Raw genomic sequence first — 18,772 nt, 5'->3', positions numbered from 1 at the left:
AGAGAAAAAGTTCCTTTCTGAGTTCCATGAGTTACAGGTACCTGTGGGATATCATGTAGAGATGATTTTAGAGTAATAGTAGCAGAGATCAAGTTGCAGTAAGTTGAAGATTGAATATAACCTGAGCATATGGCAAAGGATGAATAGGGATGGGAGATTCTCAAACTTGGCTGAGCATTAAACTCATATTTAGAGTTAAGGAAAAATGAACTCCAAAGTTTCTTCCCTAGAGATTTTTATTTGTTGATCTGCAGAGAAAAAAAAATGTGTATTTTTACAAACTCTTCGGATGTCCTGTGTTCCGTTTGGATTCTCTGGAAAGCAGACACCAAGATGGAGTGGAAATGGGGGGGGGAGGAATACATGTGTGGGTGGGGAAGAATACATGTGTGAGAGGAAATGGGAAGGGAGCTGGAGAAGGCTGGAGGAGCTGACAGACTGCTATGCAAGTCTATACCAACAAAGGCAGGAGGGGGATGGTTGGAAGTGTCTCAGAGCACTCTGCAGGTTTAGCAAGCTTGTCAGGGAGTCCTCAAACTGAAGTTGGCCATGTGAGGAGTTCTGTGTCTTTCAGGAATAGGCCTGCTTCAGTGTCCCTGCAACACTCAGTCATTAGCTAGAGCAGTCTGATCTTGGCACAAACATTGTGATGGATTTCAGAATGCAGCAGCTGGGGACTTTTGGACAATTAAATGCCCCATAGTTGGAGGTCTTTGAGGCACATTCTCCTGGCTGCCACATATACCCTGCCATTTTAAGACAATGAAATGAGAAAAAAAATATCCAAATGGGCTGTAGCTGGACAGGTTTTTGGGCCCAAGGCAAAGTTTCATGTTGCTTTTTAGATGGGAAAGATTTCAATGTTGGTAAGCCTAGAGAAAGGAATCTGTACAGTGGGAGAACTTAAAGAAGAGGGATAGCCAGAGTGGGGGAGAAAGGGAGAAGGAGAATGAGAAAGAATGAATTGTAAAGGACAAACACTCCAGAAAAGGCAGGAAGAAATGCGATCCAAAGGTTATGGCTTTGAATTTAAGGCATGACATCTTATTCTCTGGGACAGTGTCTGGATATGGGTTAAGGTCAAATGTTGTAGGGAATTGAAAGGAATTGCGTTTAGTTTTCTTAATTTCTGACACAAAATAGGAGTCAAAGTGAAAGTAGGAGCCTTGGTAGAAGGTTTGGTCTTGAAGAGGAGATGTCCCATCTTCTGAGGCTGAAGCTAAAGAGTCAAGGTTGGATGCAGAGAAAGACTCTTTTGTAGATGTAGGATCAAGTTAAGGGAGAGGAAGCCTGATGGCTTCAATATTAAAAAATATATTTATTTCTTTTTTTTTTGAGACAGGGTAAATTTTTTTTGAGACAGTGGCACAGTCATGGCTTACTGCAGCCTCGACCTCTCAGGCTCCAGTGATCCTCCCACCACAGCCTCTTAAGTAGCTGGAACTACAGGCATGTGCTGCCACATCCAGCTAATTATTTGTATTTATTGTAGAGACAGGGTTTTACCATGTTGCCCAGGATAGTCTGGAACCCCTGGGCTCATGAAATGTGCCTGCCTCGGCCTCACAAAGTGCTAGGATTACAGATGTGAGGCACCGCATCTGGCTAGCCTCAATTTTTTTAATTAAGTAGGAGGCAAGGTTATCCATTGAAGGTATTATTTATTTGCAGCTCATCTCAAGTGACAAAATTCCATACAGAAGACTATAACAGAAATCATATTTAATATATTAAAATTAATACTTCAAATAGATCTTTCACATTAAGATGATTATCTATTATGTAAATCTTTCCTAGATGTGTGTGTTTGTTTCTTGATGGGTAAACCAAAACTCTGAAATATTCTCTTCATCTAACTTTGACTTTTAAAAACTGACATTGTATTGAATTTATGTAATTCTCAATCAGAAAAAAAATTACTGTCAGACTGCAATGCGAGTCTGCCCCAATGAAAGCAGGAGGAGGGATGGCTAGAAGTGTCTCAGGGCACTCTGAAAGTTTAGCAAGCTTATCAGGGAGTCCTCAAACTAAAGCTGGCCAAAAACTTCAGCATAAAAACTATCCTGTCTGTGTATTATGCATATTTACTACCAAATTTAATAAACAAAAACCACTTTTGAACCAGGTAATTTTATCTAGTGTGAAAGGAAATTCATCACATAGTCAAATACTGGCTAATGCTCTCTAAAAATAGACATCAAAATATTTCATAATTGGAGGGAATCTTTGGAGATTAGTGGCGTCTAATCTTGGGGCCTCAGACACCCAAAATCTATATATTGACCAGTGGAAGTTGATGATTTGTTATCAAATTTCAGAGCACCTAATGGAAACCCCACTTCATCTCTGTGAAGATTTTCAGTTCCTTTAGTTATTTGAAATTATTTCAATTCTGTGGAGCCGCTTCAGAAACTCCAATGGGCCTTTGCAATATTAAAATGTGGAGAATGCATTAATCATTATTTAATCAATGAGTTTAAAAAATAGACAAAAGCTTCTGAAACATGGGACTGAAGTAGGGGGAGCATTATAAAAGCCTAAGGTAATTGGTAGTGAAGAGTTGGAAAAACTTACTTAGTCTAATATTGTAATTTACAGATGAGGAAACTGAGAAGATAAATAATTTATTCAATATCACTTGATGGTTCATTAGTAGAAGAGCCAGCATTACGATTTGCTCATTTTGTACTCTAGGAGTTGTTAAAAAGCACTTAATATCTCTTTTCTTGGGTGTTAGCATTTTTCATTTTTTAAATCATGCTATTTAGTGTTCTTATCATTTGAAACCCAAATGGTTCACATTTTGGTTTTGGATTGCTTTGGGAATGAGTATGTACTGTTAGAGAAGGGCCCAATCCAAACACTAGAGTTTTAATAATTTCTACTCCTTCTGCTGGCCAACTTTCCAGTAAAATAGTTTTTTAAAAAAAGAGAAAAAAAATGTAGCGGTAATTAAAACAAAAACAGAAACTTTAAGAAGTGTCTTCATTATAAAGAGGTGTCATGCATAAAAGCCTAGGTAGTTTCAAGGTCCATTCTTCCATTCCTCATGATTTTAGGGTTATCCTCATTCAGATCTACTCTAGTTATAATAGTACTTTAAACAGAGCACAGAATTAAACCGTTAGCATGTGAATCTGCAAAAAGAACTTGTTTTAGACTCTTCTACAGTTTAGACTTCAATGTGTATACTAAATGCATAACATTCGTATCAAATAATTAACATTTATATACAATTAACAAATAGGGACAAATTTTATACAAAACTTCTACTACTGCTATAATTTTTGAAAACATTTAACCCACTAGCAAGAGGTAAGACAGCACTGCCTTTTTAAAAGACAGGTCACTTGAATAGAGAATATAAGATATAACCATAAGTAGAAGTATAAACAATAGTTTTTCTTCTTGTGGAATGTTTTAAAATTTCCTTTCTTACATTATTATTCTTCCTTAGGTTTTTTTAGACAGGTCATTTCTTCTTGAATGATTTTTCTTTTTCTTTTCTTTTTATTTTTTGAAGGAGGATTATTTACTGATAGTCTAAAAGAAGTACCTTCAAATTCTTGTAGCCAAAGCAGAAATGGAATATTTAATAATTCTTACATCTCACTAATGTAGTCTTCTGAGATAACAATTAAGCAGAGAGATCATTTTCTACGTTCAAACTTTAAACACTTTGTAAAGATAACTGGGATTTCATAACAAATGATAATAAGTGGTTTTGTGCATTACTTTTGATACCCAATAGCATTCCAATTAAAATCCAGACTTCACATTGGCACCTAATGAACACAGCAGAATGACCAAAGTTGAGTGTTAGTCATTGTCATAGATGCAACCTGAAAGAAAAAAATACAAATTTAAATATAGTTATTAAAAACATATTCTCTAAGTATTCCAAGTTTGGAAATGTGGGTGATTCATACTCTCCTGGTTAAGGATTAAAAAAAATAGAACTGGCTCACTTGATAAAAAATGAGTTAAATGGAAGACCACATATTTAACTTTTATTATTTAGTATGTAATTCAACAAAATTTCTGGACAGATTTATTCTCTATTAAAATGAGACTCAAGATTATTTTATGTGGCACTTAATCATATACTTTTTGGTAGTCACTCTGAACGAGGTTGAAGACATGAAAGAGCAAGACTCATAAGTTTAAAAGACTAAAGGAAATGATGATCAACACTGCATCATTTCAGTTAGATTAATTTTTTAGATTATAGTTTGGAACTATATGATGTTTAGAGAATATTGGTATTACTGGTTATGAAATAAGTACCTATTTATTTGCCAAAAATGTTTATTTTCTTGGATAAAAGAAATTCTTATTATGAGTCACAGTACAATAAAAAATTTCCCAAATATTTTTATACTTCTGTTTTCAAAGAAATAAATGAGGTTTTTCCTTAATTTTCCATCTTGTGGGAAATGTGGTATTTTCCCCCCATTATGCCAGGGCATTTACCTTTTCTAACATTTTCAAGTGATTCAAATTCTGATCAGATTGGACGTCTTTAATCCAACAAGCTATTTTTAGCATTTATAAAAACAGTGAATTCACTATGACTGTTCTCTGGGGTGGTACTACATAAGACTTACCATCAGCAATATCATCATAGATCTCTCCATCACTGTAAATGTAAAAAAAAATTTTTATTTTAAAGAAACTATCTTCTTGGCATTAGAGCAATATATAGAAGAATAGAGTAACAGTATGATTTTATATGACACAATTAAGGCTTTTAAGCATAGTATGCATTTATAAGTAGAAATAAATTTGATATTCATTATCTCTTACTGACTTAATCTAGTCCTCTGTTTCATTTTACATACAGAATAATTAAAACATGCTTCAAGAGCATAGACTATGCCTTACTCACCTTTGTAAGACATGTTTGTTAACAATGTACTAAACATCATGGTACAATACTCCCATTGGGGGCCTTAATTCAAAGCTGCAATGGACTTTTATGTCTGTTAATATCAGATTCCTACTTTCACTTGAATTTCAAATGGTGAATGAAATACAATAATAATTGGCATAGGAAATGGTTGCATCATTTTCACATGTTTCTAATTATAACTCATACATATAATAAAATATATAAATATTAGTTACAGAATAAGTAGCCAAGAGATGATTATTATGGTGATTCTTAAGTAATTTTAAAACTATTACTTATGAGTATAGGCACCATCCATAATAGTAATTTTGGCTACTTTTACACATTTTAGGTTTTGCCTGGCCCTGAATCTTTGTGATATTTTCTATCCGACAAATATATTGAGTCCCTTCTATGTACCAGGAGACGTAAATTTGAGTAAGAGACAAGCTTTGCTTTTAAGTACCTTATAATCAAACAGGAGATTATATAAGAAATAAAAATAGAGAGCATTATAAACATGAACATTGCCTTGAAATGTTAAGGTATACCTCTAAAATTCAGAAATGTAGGGTGGCTTTGTCACTTAGGCCAGACCTACTCTTTGCTGTACAATCTCTGTGCTTTATCATGTAAGCAGCAGCAGGCCCTTCAAACTGCTGCCAACTATGGCAGATGCTGTGAGTTCCCTATGTCTTCTGTTTGGATCTTTTCTCTGAGATGGAGGGAGGGTTTGGCTAACGGAAATCTCATCCAAATGCAAGGAGGACAGATTTTTCTGTCATTTATACAATAAACATTTATTAAGTATTCGCTTCAATAGGTGGTGAGCCAACAATTACAGAGTATGCTTTCTAAATTCTCTCAATCAGCCTGTAATAATCACTGATGGAGATGTTGTCCTATTATTTGCCACACATTCTGTCCTTAAAATTTGTATCTTTCACAGAACAAAACCTATATTGAAAGTCTCTTGCCTCCCACTGTGATTAATGTGCTCAGGAGAACAAAGGTATTATGATTATTTTTCTTTGGCCTCTACTAGTTTGCCAGCAAAGCTCTTCACACTGATTTGTGTTTTTCTGATTGGTGTCAGGTTGTTGATGGATACACAGTTTGTGACTCCTCCTGGATCTTTTCATTGCGCTGAATTCTGTAAATCTTTGCATTGGCATGTGACCTAACCTGATAATGGAGTTCATTTCTTGCACTGGGTTACTTGGGACAGAATCTTACGTTTCGGGGGACTCCAAAGGCACAGTAGTACCACACTGTGACAGACTGTGACAATGTCTTATTCATAAGAATAGAAGAATCATTGATGACTGTCTTTTTTTCTGGAATGCTTCCAAAAAAGGCAACATAGTACTCTACTATGCCTAGTGTGAGTGAAGCAAAGCCCTTAATTAAGGGCTAAACTATGAACTGTTAACAGGTGATATTAGCACCTACTGTGAAGTCACTAATTGGTCCCAAATTAATTCCATTCAATCAATTGCATTAGCAAGTAAAATGCAAAATATTAATGAAAAGATTACTGGCTTTGACCTGTCTTCAGTGTTTGCTGAGAGCCTAATGAATATATAAAACTATTAACTATGAGCTGTACAATTTTAAATGAGAAGGGCTTCTCGCCTATTTAAAAGAGTAGCACTTTATGGAAACCTAAACTTTATTATGGATACTAACATGTTAACATTAGTATAGCATATTGTTTTTAAATTTATTTATGATAGTTGAGTAGATTACATTATTTAAGTAATATTAGAAATATTTTAAAAAGAAAAGCACAAAATTCTTTTCACAAGCATAGTAGCAGAAGAAAATGGGCTTACTTGTCCGCTAGGTAACTCCGAAGAACATAACCATCTACGAAGGAAAAAGGAAATAAATTGCATCAATAATACAGCTTGAAAAATCTTTGGTATTTTTTTCAGGAAATCAAAACACAAGAGAGTAATCATAGTATACTGAATAATTGTATCCGTCTCTGGAAATGACCCATTTTTCTTACTCGTGTCTACTTTTGTGTCCTTCCTTTCTTCTGCTTTTCTCCCTAACTTTTCTCTTTCTCCAGTATGTCTCTTTTTTCTTCAATTTCAATCTTTCCTCCTTTCCCCTTTAAATAAAAAAGCAACTTTTTTCATTAAGCTACTGTAGGCTGTAGCACAGAGTTCAATGTGTTACCCCCATGATCCAGTTTTAGGAAGAACTTAGTAAGCATAGATTATAAAAGTCATTTATTGGTAAGTATTTTAAATACCACCAGATCTAAGACTTACTTTCTAAAATTTTATTATATTGAGCAGAGAGAGAACTGTATTCAACTTCCCTTTCAGATGCCAGCCAGCTATTGACTACCAGGGGGACTATGCATTGTAAATAGTCTCAAACAGGTCTCTTTTACTCTGTGTGGAAGAAATTCCTCTACTAGGCCGGGCGCGGTGGCTCACGCTTGTAATCCCAGCACTTTGGGAGGCCGAGGCGGGCGGATCACGAGGTCAGGAGATCGAGACCACGGTGAAACCCCGTCTCTACTAAAAATACAAAAAATTAGCCGGGCATGGTGGCGGGCACCTGTAGTCCCAGCTACTCGGAGAGGCTGAGGCAGGAGAATGGCGTGAACCCAGGAGGCAGAGCTTGCAGTGAGCCGAGATTGCGCCACTGCACTCCAGCCTGGGTGACAGAGTGAGACTGTGTCTCAAAAAAAATAAATAAAATAAAATAAAAAGAAATTCCTCTACTGTTTTGCTATTGGACAGTATCAACATTTGCATTTCATCACTCATGGAGCAAAAGCATTATTGGAAGAGCACATACTATAGATTCTATGATGCCTGGTTAAGTAGAAAATAAGCCATATTTTATGCAAGAAAGCTAAGTTTTGGTGTTGTTGTATGAGGGGCACCTTATATTTGCCCTTCATTGTGCAAATGTTTCTCAGGAAAAATATGAACTATTTTTCTTAAGAAAATGCCTGCTGATATCTAATTAATATTACTAATCTTTGGAATTGTTAGTTTTGTGTTAGTGCCTAAAATCTGTTGTATGCTTGAGATTAGTACCATTTGTTGCTTCCTCAATACAATCTCTAAATAATTTCTCTCAGTGAGTCAATCTATTGGTCTTGGTCCACTTTAGATCTAATTTTAGTTCCGAATCAAAGCAAATGTGTTACAAACTATAAGGAGAAAGCTCATAAGCAAAAATTAATAATACAAATGATAAACTTACTTAAATGTATTGATATCATATTGCCAATGATTAAACATGAAAATATTTTTTAAAAGTTAGAATCATAAAACTGAATTTATACATTAAAATTTAAGAAAATGAACTTTCCCTTGAAGTGTTATAGGGTTAAAAAAAAACTCCACTAAAATATTTTATCAAGAAGCTCACTACTTTTTAATAAAAACAATTTATAAGTATCATGTTTGGAAAAGAAAGAATCAAAGTTATCCTTGAATTCTCGTAGTAGGAAAGTAATGAAACATGTGCCAAGATAATAAAAGCACAATAACATGTTACTCAGAGTATAAAAAATTAGAAGTAGGGAAAGTAATGAAACACTAGGAAAGTAGGAAAGTAATGAAACGTGTCAAGATAATAAAAGCACAATAACATATTACTCAGAGTATAAAAAATTAGAACATGTTGCACCTTCCTTTATATTTCAATTAATGCAAAAGTAGCAAGAAGTAATAATGTAAGAACATCTACAATTAATATCTATAGTCCGTGGGTAGGCTTTGATATCACAGCTCATCATGTTAACAGACTTTCTTTTTAAATAAGGTATACATAATAATTTAATGTAATTTTTAAAAAGGGATAAGCTCATGTCCAACAAATTCAATTCTACATGTGTCTCTCAAAAGAGAAAAATCTGTGCAAATAAGAAGCTTTTAGAACAAATTGTGGATTTTAACTGAAATAACTCATTATCTGTACCTATATAGGGCTACACTAAAATTTGAACAGTTTTCTATAGATAGTAATAGTCATTGACTTCTTTTTGTCAGTTAAAATTGGGGGTTCTGCTTTCATTTTGGATTTTTTCCTAAAACAAATTGGAAAATAACACAATAGTAAATGTTCCCATAATATACTCATGTTGATGTTAATAATTTAAAAATAATGATGTATGTGAACTGAAGCTTTCAACACTGAAGTCAATCTCATAAGATTGGGTAGGACTTCATACAGTCTCTGAGCTAAAATTGGAAGATAAATTAGAAAAATATATAAGAATTATAAACTGTTGTTAGAGACTGAAGTTATTCTGGCATCAAATATAAAGTTCAAAATGAAGAGAATGTAATCACCATTTTTAGAAATTAAAAATTTTTATTTGCTTACGCTTTTAGGTAATCTATTTTTTAAAACTCATTTATACTAAAATTTTGCAGGCTTGGATAAAACACTAAATGAAAAGAGAGCTAAAACAGTGCTTTACGTGACCCAAGTTAATCAATCATGATAGACAGCTTAATACCTCAACTTTACAAATTACTTAAAAAAACACATTCTCTTAGATTCTCAACCTGTATTTCCATTCTCTCTCATATCTGTGTGTTCACGAGTTCTAAGGAACAGCCTTCTCCTGTGTTGAACACTTTGTTGCTGTTGTTGTGTGTTTGTGTGAAATACATAAACATCAATAATTGGGAATATTATTTAAGAAAAATGTATTAGGGAAATGGAGTGTGAGATGGTACTGTGCTGCAAAAATGATGTGATAACACGGGGCTTGTTAGCTATAAAATCACAATTACATAGCATTTTTACAGGGTAAATGACTTTTAATACAGTACAGGTTTTGCTGTCTGGTACCTTTGAAAATCTCAGCTAAAACTTCACTCTATTAAAAGCATGATTCATGACAGTGTCAAAACAAGTGACTTACCATAAATTTTTATATAATCTCTCCATTATAGGTCCTAGAAATATATATATATTTTTTGCAGTAGGAAAATCTCTTTGTTCATGTTACACATGTACATTTATTATAGGGAATGCTAGTGAAAAATATAAACACATGAAATAACAACAACAACAAAAATCTCATCATGGTCTGTATCATGTAGAAGGGCAGCTATGTTTAGTGCTGTAATATTGTGAGTGTGGTCATACCAGGGCTTCTCACATATAATATGAAATTATTATTTGGAAACCTCACATTTATAGAGCAGAACATAATGGCTTGAAACAAATGTTTTGAAATACGTGGTGGGGTAGAGCTAGTTAGGAAAATAACAGCCACCCCCCATATGTGCCAGTTAATTTCTTCCCCAAACGTTTGCTTGCTACAGTGCAGATGTGTCTCAGGACGAATGACTCACCTTTTAGAAGGCTATTGTGAATACAGATTAACCAAGGAAATAGAAAATAATCTTTGGAAAAGTGGAAATTATCTTCATTCTAATATTTTCAAATTTTTTACTTAATAAAAATGACAACATACTGTTTCATCATTATTTCATTTGTTGTGGGTAAATCCAGAAATAAACTTAAATGTACTCAATTTGGCCTCAGGCAGTTTAAAAACAAGGAAATCATATTGCACAGATTTACCTAGGCAAGCGGAACAATGTCCAATTTCAGTGGAAAATGCTCATAATATAATAAAAGAAAAAACAGAGTGTTGTGTATAATACTGAATATAAATTATTATCCTAGTTTTATAAAAATGTTCACTCTTCCCCTCTTCTCTGTTTATATTGTTATTTCTGGGGCTTCATATTTGGATGACATTTTAACTCTCTAAATTTTAAAAATTTTCTTTCAGTGTGCATGTGTTGTTTTAAAATTGAAAAAAACTTATGTAAGTTAAAAAAATGATCAATTGGATTTGGGAAGATCAAAAGCACCTTTAAAATCCCTTGGTCTTTGATGCTTAAAGAAAATGGAGAGCATTTTGGCCACAAATAACTCAGACAAAAAGTATCTTATTCTACATCTTTTGTAGAAAATTTTTTTTCAGTGACAGGAGGTGGGAAAACTCACAGCTTATGAGACATAGAGTTGTGGAATATGTATAAATATTAGCGAGAAACTCTAAACATTTGGAAATGTGCCAGAAATTTATATTTAAGAGTTCAACGCCTACACAGTAAGAGCTTCTACAAGTCAGTGGGTGAGACTTGATCGAATACGATAATGCCTGTAAAAGTGGCTTATGTCCCACTGTATGATGGTAAGGGATTGTTGTTCTTGCTTTAGCCTTTAGTTGCTATCATTACGAATTTAGGTTGAAGTAAGCTATGCTTTTCTTTCTTTGATGGATTAAAGAAGAATGGAGGGTAAGGATAACGTTTCACCATGGTGCTGGGTTACAAATACAAAGGCATTTGTAATCAGAAGATGCAGAAATAAGAAACCAAAAGATTTAGAGGCTCTGCAATGGCATATAACAAGCTAACTACATCACTGAAGCCAAAGCATAGAACTTCTGTCTTCTAATCAGTTAAACTATTCAGTGGACTTCTTTCTGTGAGTATCTGTATGTCAAACTTTCATCTGGCTATCCAACTGCAGTTTCCAAATTGTTTCATTCAATCCAGCAAGCCCCACGCAAGGTGCAAGGCATTGTGTAATGTGCTGACACTATGATGTTGAGAACATTTCACTGAAGTGACTCTGAAGCTCAGAGTCTAATAAGAATAATAGATTGGTAAAACAATAATGACAATGACAGCAGCAAAAGAAGTATCATGGTAGATTTGGGGAGAGATTAATTGTGATGATGTGGCTAGGAGTAGGTACTGGGGGTGCTTCTAATTTTAGATGACAACTGAGTTGTTTTTAATAGAGAATCATGGGCATTCCAAGTTGAATAAAGTAGCGTAGTAGGATGAAGCACATATTTTTTTTTTTTGAGATGGAGTCTCGCTCTGTCACCCAGACTGGAGTGCAGTGGCACAATCTCAGCTAACTGCAACCTCTGCTTCCTGGGTTCAAGTGATTCTCCTGCCTCAGCCTCTCTAGTAGCTGGATTACAGGCGTGCACCAACATACATAGCTAATTTTTGTATTTTTAGTAGAGATAGTGTTTTGTCATGTTGGCCAGGCTGGTCTCAAACTTCTGACCTAAAGTGATCCACCCACCTCCGCCTCCCAAAGTCCTGGGATTACAGGCATGAGCTACCGCGGCTGGCAGAAACACCTAATTTATTCAGGGAATGACAAGTAAATAGTTTGTATTTCTGGAGTGTCAGTTGTAGATGGAAAACAGCAGTGCATGAGGGTAAGCCTAGATGATAAAGAGTTTTATGTGCTCTCCTAAATACTATATTTTTAAAAATAATATTTGGGTGACATTGTGGGGAAGTTGATTCTGAGTGTAAGGGCAAAGACAGACATATCACTTGAAAGGCTATTGCAATCATCTAGGAGAGGGAGGGTTAAAAAATCTTACAGAGGTGTGCAAAGAATGAATTAGCTATTTTTAAAAATTAAGAATGTCAGGGACCCAGTCCATGGAAGACGTAAGTAGGTTTGTACAAATTAAGAAAGGCAGGAAGTTAGGAAAAATAAAAATGAAATTAAGCAGATAAGGTGATTAAATCATGAAATAATACTTAACCCGAAAGTCAGTAACATGCTCCTAGTGCCTCTCCCTTACACCCGCATCCTTACCACGTGAATACTTGCAAATCCAACTGACAGTACTTGCATTTAAAAATTTTTTCACTGATGGCTTTTCTCTGGCTTCTGGAACTCTCTGTCAGCTTGCTGAGTATCCTGAATTACTCCCTACCTTCCCAGGAAAAAACTTCAGCTCCTGAAGGACAGGAGTTGGTGTATAAATACCCCAATATGTTTCCCACTGGATGGGATGACACTGACACTTGGAGGTCTCCAGCATGATCGAGCTCCAATAATCCAATTGGTAACTTTTTTGATAATAAGACTTTATTGGCTGCCTTCACTTCTCTATCTCATTCACTTGCCACTGGCATTTTTGCAGAATCACTTTATGGGGAAGCCAAACTAAGACAAAATCCAGACCATAGAAAGTCTTTACATAAAAAGCAACGTGTATATAAGTGCTACCATATAATCATGTGGTTTCCATCCTGTCTGAGATGTACCCCAAAGCCATCTAAGAATTTAGGTAGTTAACGATGAACTTGGAAACTGTAAAGTGCATTGGTACTGCAGCAGAAAGAAAAAAGATATTTACATGAAACTCTTGATTGTAATCTATCAGAAGTTTATGAAACATTTTCACCTCTCATTCTTAGAAGACGACACATTCTAAGAGGACAGGAGGCCTGTAGTATTTGTAATAGTACTTAGAATTATCTATTCCTGTCCATCTATATCCATACATGTTTGTTGATGAGATCGTGACATCTTTGTTACTCAGGATATGTGAAGATATATGCTGATCCAAGGACCAGCAGCATCAATTACCTGGGAGCTTGATAAACCATAGAATGTCATGCCATTTTTTTAAATGTAAGGTGGAAAAAACTAAGCAAAAAAAAAAAAAAGTCAGACCTCACATCTGCATTTTCAACAAGATCCCCATTGACGTGTCTGCACTTCGCAGTTGGAGGAGTGTTGCTTTAGATAAGATTTGCTGCTAAGCATAGGAGACTTAGGTCACTATGGCAAGATTTTCTTCTACCATACCAAGGGCAAGATATGTAGAAGCTTCAGCTTGTGCCCTGGAGAGAGGTCTGCATGACAACTACTAGGACAATTCTGTGTTGTAAAAAATGTGAAATTATTTGGAAAGTAGAAGGCAGAAAACATATCATTTAGACTCATCACCTTATTGAGCCTGATTCCTATTTTGGTATTTAATTATTTTTTAAGTTTAGTTTCTCTTATTTGCATGATTGTATAGCATGGGTATAAATCCTACCCCAAATTAAATAGCTTTCTTACTTTTTCTACCATATGTCATGAGAGATTCGTCATATTACTATCATAATTTTCATTTAGAACATTCAATTGGGTATATTCATCGTAACATTTAATAATTTTTAAAATCTTTGAACTTTTAAATATTTTTTGATGAACTTTTGATGCTTATAGTTCTTTTTGCACTTATGGCTATTCCTTAAGGTAGATCCTCGCAAATCCTAGTTTGAATGGGGGTTTTCTTTGTCCCCTGGGGATCTTTCTACACATTATCTTCAGTGAACTTCCAATCTTAATATTACACTGCCACTGCCCTTTATCTTTTGTACCCACATTCCATATTTTCCTTTGAAAAGCCAACCACACCTCCTCCGTGATAAACTTTACATCCATTTCCTCCACCCTTGAGTCACTGTGTTTTATTCTTGAAACTCCATTTCAATTCCTGTCCCTGAGTCACCTTCCTCCCATTAAAATTAAACTCAGAATCCATGTTTTCCATGCAGATTGACCAAGCTGACATGGGGCAGCTGTAGTGGCTATCCAGTTTCAAATATAAGACAATGTAATTTTGAATTACTCTTCTCTGGATTTAAATAAGCTTTCTTTTGAAATTTGACAAAAATCTTTTCATCTGTCAGCTTTCTTTTATTTTCTATTTTTTTCTGTTTGTTTGTTTCTTGAGTCAGGGTCTCACTCTGTCACCCCAGCTGGAGTGTAGCAATGCGATCATGGCTCACTGCAGCTTGGAACTCCTCAGCTCAAGTAATTTTTTTCTGCCTTAGCCTCCCAAATAGCTGGGACTACAGGCGCACACCACTATATCTGGCTAAATTTTCTTTGATTTTTAGTAAAGAGTAGGTCTCGCTATGTTGCTCAGGCTGGTCTCAAACTCCTGAGCTCAAGCAATCATCCTGCCTCAGCCTCCCAAACTGCTGGGATTACAGGCATGAGCCACCGCACCCGGCCCCCATCTGTCAGCTTTAATAGCTGATAAAGTCAAAGGAGACGGGAATTTTTTGGATTTATTTGGAATAGTATGTTGCACTAAGTGTGTTCAAATAGGAAATGAAAACAAGTGAATTTGCAAGGTAAGAAAACTGGAAATTCTAGCTGTGAAATATCCAGAATTCTACACAATTCTGTATAATTTGATATTCTACATAATTTTAAAACCAGGCCAGAGCAAGAGACACTATCTACTTTAGCACAGTGGTTCGGACTTTAGTGTATACATGAACAAGCTAGGGAAAAAGTTATCACTGTTTTTACCTGATTTCTAGAACTCATGTTTCAGCAAGTCAAGGGTGGGTACAGGAAACTGCGATTTTAATACATTCACAAGGGCTTTCTGATGCTGACAGTCTGTAGTGCTGCATTTTTAGAAGCAGTACTTTGGCGTCATCTTTGACACCGAGTATATAGATAGTATATGGTAAATAAAAAGAGATTAAAATACATTGATTTCAGCACAGCATAATGACCAACTTCTGAACATTTGCCACAATTTACAAAGGATAGAGCAAAAAGATAGATAAGAGTTAGTAAACACAGAGTAGTCACTAAAACTTGTTTGGTTGTTAAATTCTGGAGTGCCATATATATGTACATATTATAGTATAAGCAGTGACTTACATTTCCCTTCTTCGTTTCTGCAGAGAACTTTTGTGTCATCTGTGTTTTGTATAACCTCTAGAGATTCACCAGGTTTCACCTGTAGATCTCTGGTTCCCCACTTTTTAGAAGTTATGGAAGTTGTAACTGTAGTTGAATATAGGACTCTAATTTCACCATCATACTAAAAAAAAAAAAAGAACAATATTTAAATTATTGGTTTATGTGTATTATTGAAACAACTTATTTATGGATGGATTTATTACAAAGGTATTTGCTAAAGAGATAATTCAGTGTTTTCGAAATATAATGTAGGAATATTAAAGAAAATGTTGAGTGACAAACATTATTCATAATCTCACCAACCTAATATAATAATTATTTTTAGTACATTCTTATTAAGGTTCAAAGGACAGCTAAATTTAGGTGATTATCACAGTTTGAATACTGTGCATATTATAGCTTGCTTAATCTTTTATAAAAATAAATTTAAATCTAAAATAAATTTTGTTCAAAATAAAAGTTATAATGGCTAACTGTAATATTGATAATTACACTTTAAAGTGTGCATTTTGGTACTTAAAAATCATTAGATTTTTCAATAGTGCTTTGTACTTTGTGTAATATTTAGGTATGACATACTTTAAATTTTTTCCTGAAGTCTTTTTCTTCTTTTTCCTGCTTTTTTAGCTTCTTAAGGTCCTTTTCTTCTGTCTTAGCTTTTCCAATATTAGTTCCTTGACTAGGACGGCAGAACACACATAAAACAACACTTTGTTTAGGAAATTAAAAAGAATAGTCCATAACAGAGACAATTCGTAACATTATATTTTTAACTTTTTGTTTCAGTTAATTCTTTTTGTTAGAAATCCAGTAAGAGTCATTGTAATAAATGATGACATTCCATAATGTAGGAGGGTTTCCTCAAGCAAATATAGATTATGAGAATTAAAATGGAAGTGAGAGATTAGATTCCTTCTTATACTGAACGATATAAAATCACTGAGTCATGGTTTAAACTTGGTTGCATGTCAGCAGTTTCATATGACTTAATCTATTCTTAAACCTCCCTAAATTATCAACCCTTTCTAGATAATTATGCAGCTTGGCCAATGTCATAAGAAACGCTTTTTAAAAAAGAAGGCTTCAAAAAAGAGTCAATTTTTATGGTTTATAACATTTATAAGTTATTTTGTTCACATCGACTTAAAATGCAGCCAGAGTTTTGGTTAATAAAAAAATCTTAGGTAAAAGTTAAGATTTTAGATATGATAAGAAGGAGCTTTTTTAAAAAGATGGCTATTACTGATCTTTATCTTCATCACTTTATCAATTGTGTGTGTGTGTGTGTTTGTGTGTGTGGGTGTGTGTGTGTGTGTGTGAAAGAGAGAGAGAGACAGAGAGGAGGAGAGGGAGAAAGTAAGAAAGATAAGCACATCCTAAGTGTTTAGATCAGTTAATGGACTTACTTTTTTTTAAAACTGCTAGGATCCAGGTATAGAAATCTACTATATTTTGTAGATATCAATTACTCTAATGTAAGTGAATAAGCCTAAAACAGTGATTTTCTAGCCTGTCCACACACAAGATCACCTGGGAATCTTTTAAAGCATACTACTGCCCTTGCCAAATTCCTGGACATTCTAATCTAAATTAATTTTAAAGTTTAATTTAGTCTGAGTGGGGTCCAGGTAGTGATGGACACACTTTAAGAGCTTCCCGCATGATATTAATTTGTAACCAAGGTTGAGAACCATTCACTAGGGTTAAATTATGGATGGTAGGGAAGAGCTATAGATATCTTTAGTGAGCATTTTAAAAATTAGAATATAATAATTTTTATTTAGATGATCTAAGATAATGTTTTGCTTGTAACCAATTTATTTTAAATGTTTAATTCTCAATTTTGGAATCTTAGCTTTCAGTTCATTCATTGTGGAGAAAATTAGCACAATATCTATCTCAGGTTCTGCGTCTGCCCTCAGTACTGCCTGCCCATGGTAGTCTGGGCATTTGTGGAATTACTGCCCCAGATTAACTCTCTGGGGCAATCAGAATATACATGAAAGTTAGAAATGCCCTAATGCTATCTTTAAAAAAATTATTGAAATTTATTTAAAAATAGAATACGACATTAGAGAACACAAACTTGCTTTAAACTCTGAAAATAAGCAAAATGGGGAAGAAATTGTCCATATCACATAAAGCTTAGTTAGCTGGGGTTTATTTTGTTTGAAGAATAAGGCCAGGGTGTGACTCTTGGTTCCTAGAGAGCGATTTTATGGAATGTGATGTACAGTAATGTAAAGCAAAAAAAAAAAAAAAAAAAACAAAACATGCATTAACAACTGTCAAGGATTGAAACACCACTGGTGAGAAATAGTAAAACCTGAACATATTACTGAAGATCCCATTTTTGTTTCATGGAGAATTAAAAAAAGGGCAACGACTCTCTTTTCATCTTTCTTATTTGTTTTGCCTGTGGAACTTGATCTTTATATATGAATGATGGCATATTTTCCCTTCAGAGTATTTGATCTTGATACTCTCTCTAGTTCAATAAAACTAGTTTAACAATTTTGGTAAAAAATAAATACTTAGCGTTTAATCATGCATTTTTACCAGTACAGCTCAGAAGACACAACTTACTGTATTCCATTTATGTTACTTTCATCCTTTAATCAAATAGAAGATCTTTTGAGTCATCTTTCTTTTCTCTTGAAAAAGCTACATAGGTGTTCTTGCTTTTATACTCAGTATGTATCAAATCATTTCATGTATTTATTGGATTATGAGAAAGCATCCTACCATGTTATTTTCTATTTCAAAAAAAATTCCAAAAGGCACTCCTTTTGTATTATTTGATGTGAACTGATTTTATACAATTTTAGCCTAAAATTAATTTTTTAAGATTTGAATGTAACCTACCTAAAAGTCCTTTTAAAAAATAAATCTTTTTTTCTTTTTTTCATGAAGGAAAGTATCTTGTAGAAGACAGAGGTGGCTTGAACAAGATGGGTGAGTGCTGAGATGTAAACTAAGAAGTATATTCAAGAAAAAAAAAGGTTTGGGGAAAACAGTACAAATAAAGAGAGGAGAAGAATCAGTGAGACTGGTTGTGACCAAGATCTTAAACATATTTCCCCAGTGAATGAATGCGTAAATAAACCAGACATCAGTGAGTCTCAGGCCCAAGGTTAATCAGGAAACAAGAAGCAGAACCAGGAGGATGGAAGAGAATGAGGGGAGGAAGGGGTGGAGGTGGGGGCAAAGGATTTGGGCTATCTACTCACAAACCTCGCAGGGAGGGTAGAGCCGAGATCAGAAGGAAACATAGCTTTAGAGAGGAGGCCAGAGCCAACAGGATCGCACACAGTAGACACACATCCC

At 34.5% G+C, this 18,772-nt stretch overlaps 1 protein-coding gene across 5 annotated transcripts in view; it reads right to left on the bottom strand.

Annotated features, from left to right (window-relative positions):
- Positions 1-1,641: 1,641 nt before the first annotated feature.
- FYB1 (FYN binding protein 1) overlaps positions 1,642-18,772 on the bottom strand; it is a 176,119-nt gene continuing 158,988 nt past the window's right edge. For 3 of the 5 annotated variants that reach the window (XM_055246070.2, XM_055246071.1, XM_055246072.1), the window contains 5 exons: positions 16,025-16,124; positions 15,404-15,566; positions 6,727-6,760; positions 4,608-4,639; positions 1,642-3,842 (listed from right to left, as the gene is read on the bottom strand). In XM_055246070.2, coding sequence (XP_055102045.1) covers positions 3,820-3,842; positions 4,608-4,639; positions 6,727-6,760; positions 15,404-15,566; positions 16,025-16,124 — 352 coding nt within the window. In that variant the 3' untranslated portion in view covers positions 1,642-3,819. The remainder of the gene's footprint in view (positions 3,843-4,607; positions 4,640-6,726; positions 6,761-15,403; positions 15,567-16,024; positions 16,125-18,772) is intronic. The other 2 variants (XM_063619547.1, XM_063619546.1) reach the window with 1 other exon arrangement.

This window comes from Symphalangus syndactylus, chromosome 16 (genome assembly GCF_028878055.3).
Source record: "Symphalangus syndactylus isolate Jambi chromosome 16, NHGRI_mSymSyn1-v2.1_pri, whole genome shotgun sequence".
In the NCBI taxonomy this organism is placed as follows: domain Eukaryota; kingdom Metazoa; phylum Chordata; class Mammalia; order Primates; family Hylobatidae; genus Symphalangus; species Symphalangus syndactylus.
Note: the sequence above shows the minus strand (reverse complement) of the source record. Positions and strands in the feature narration are given on the sequence as shown.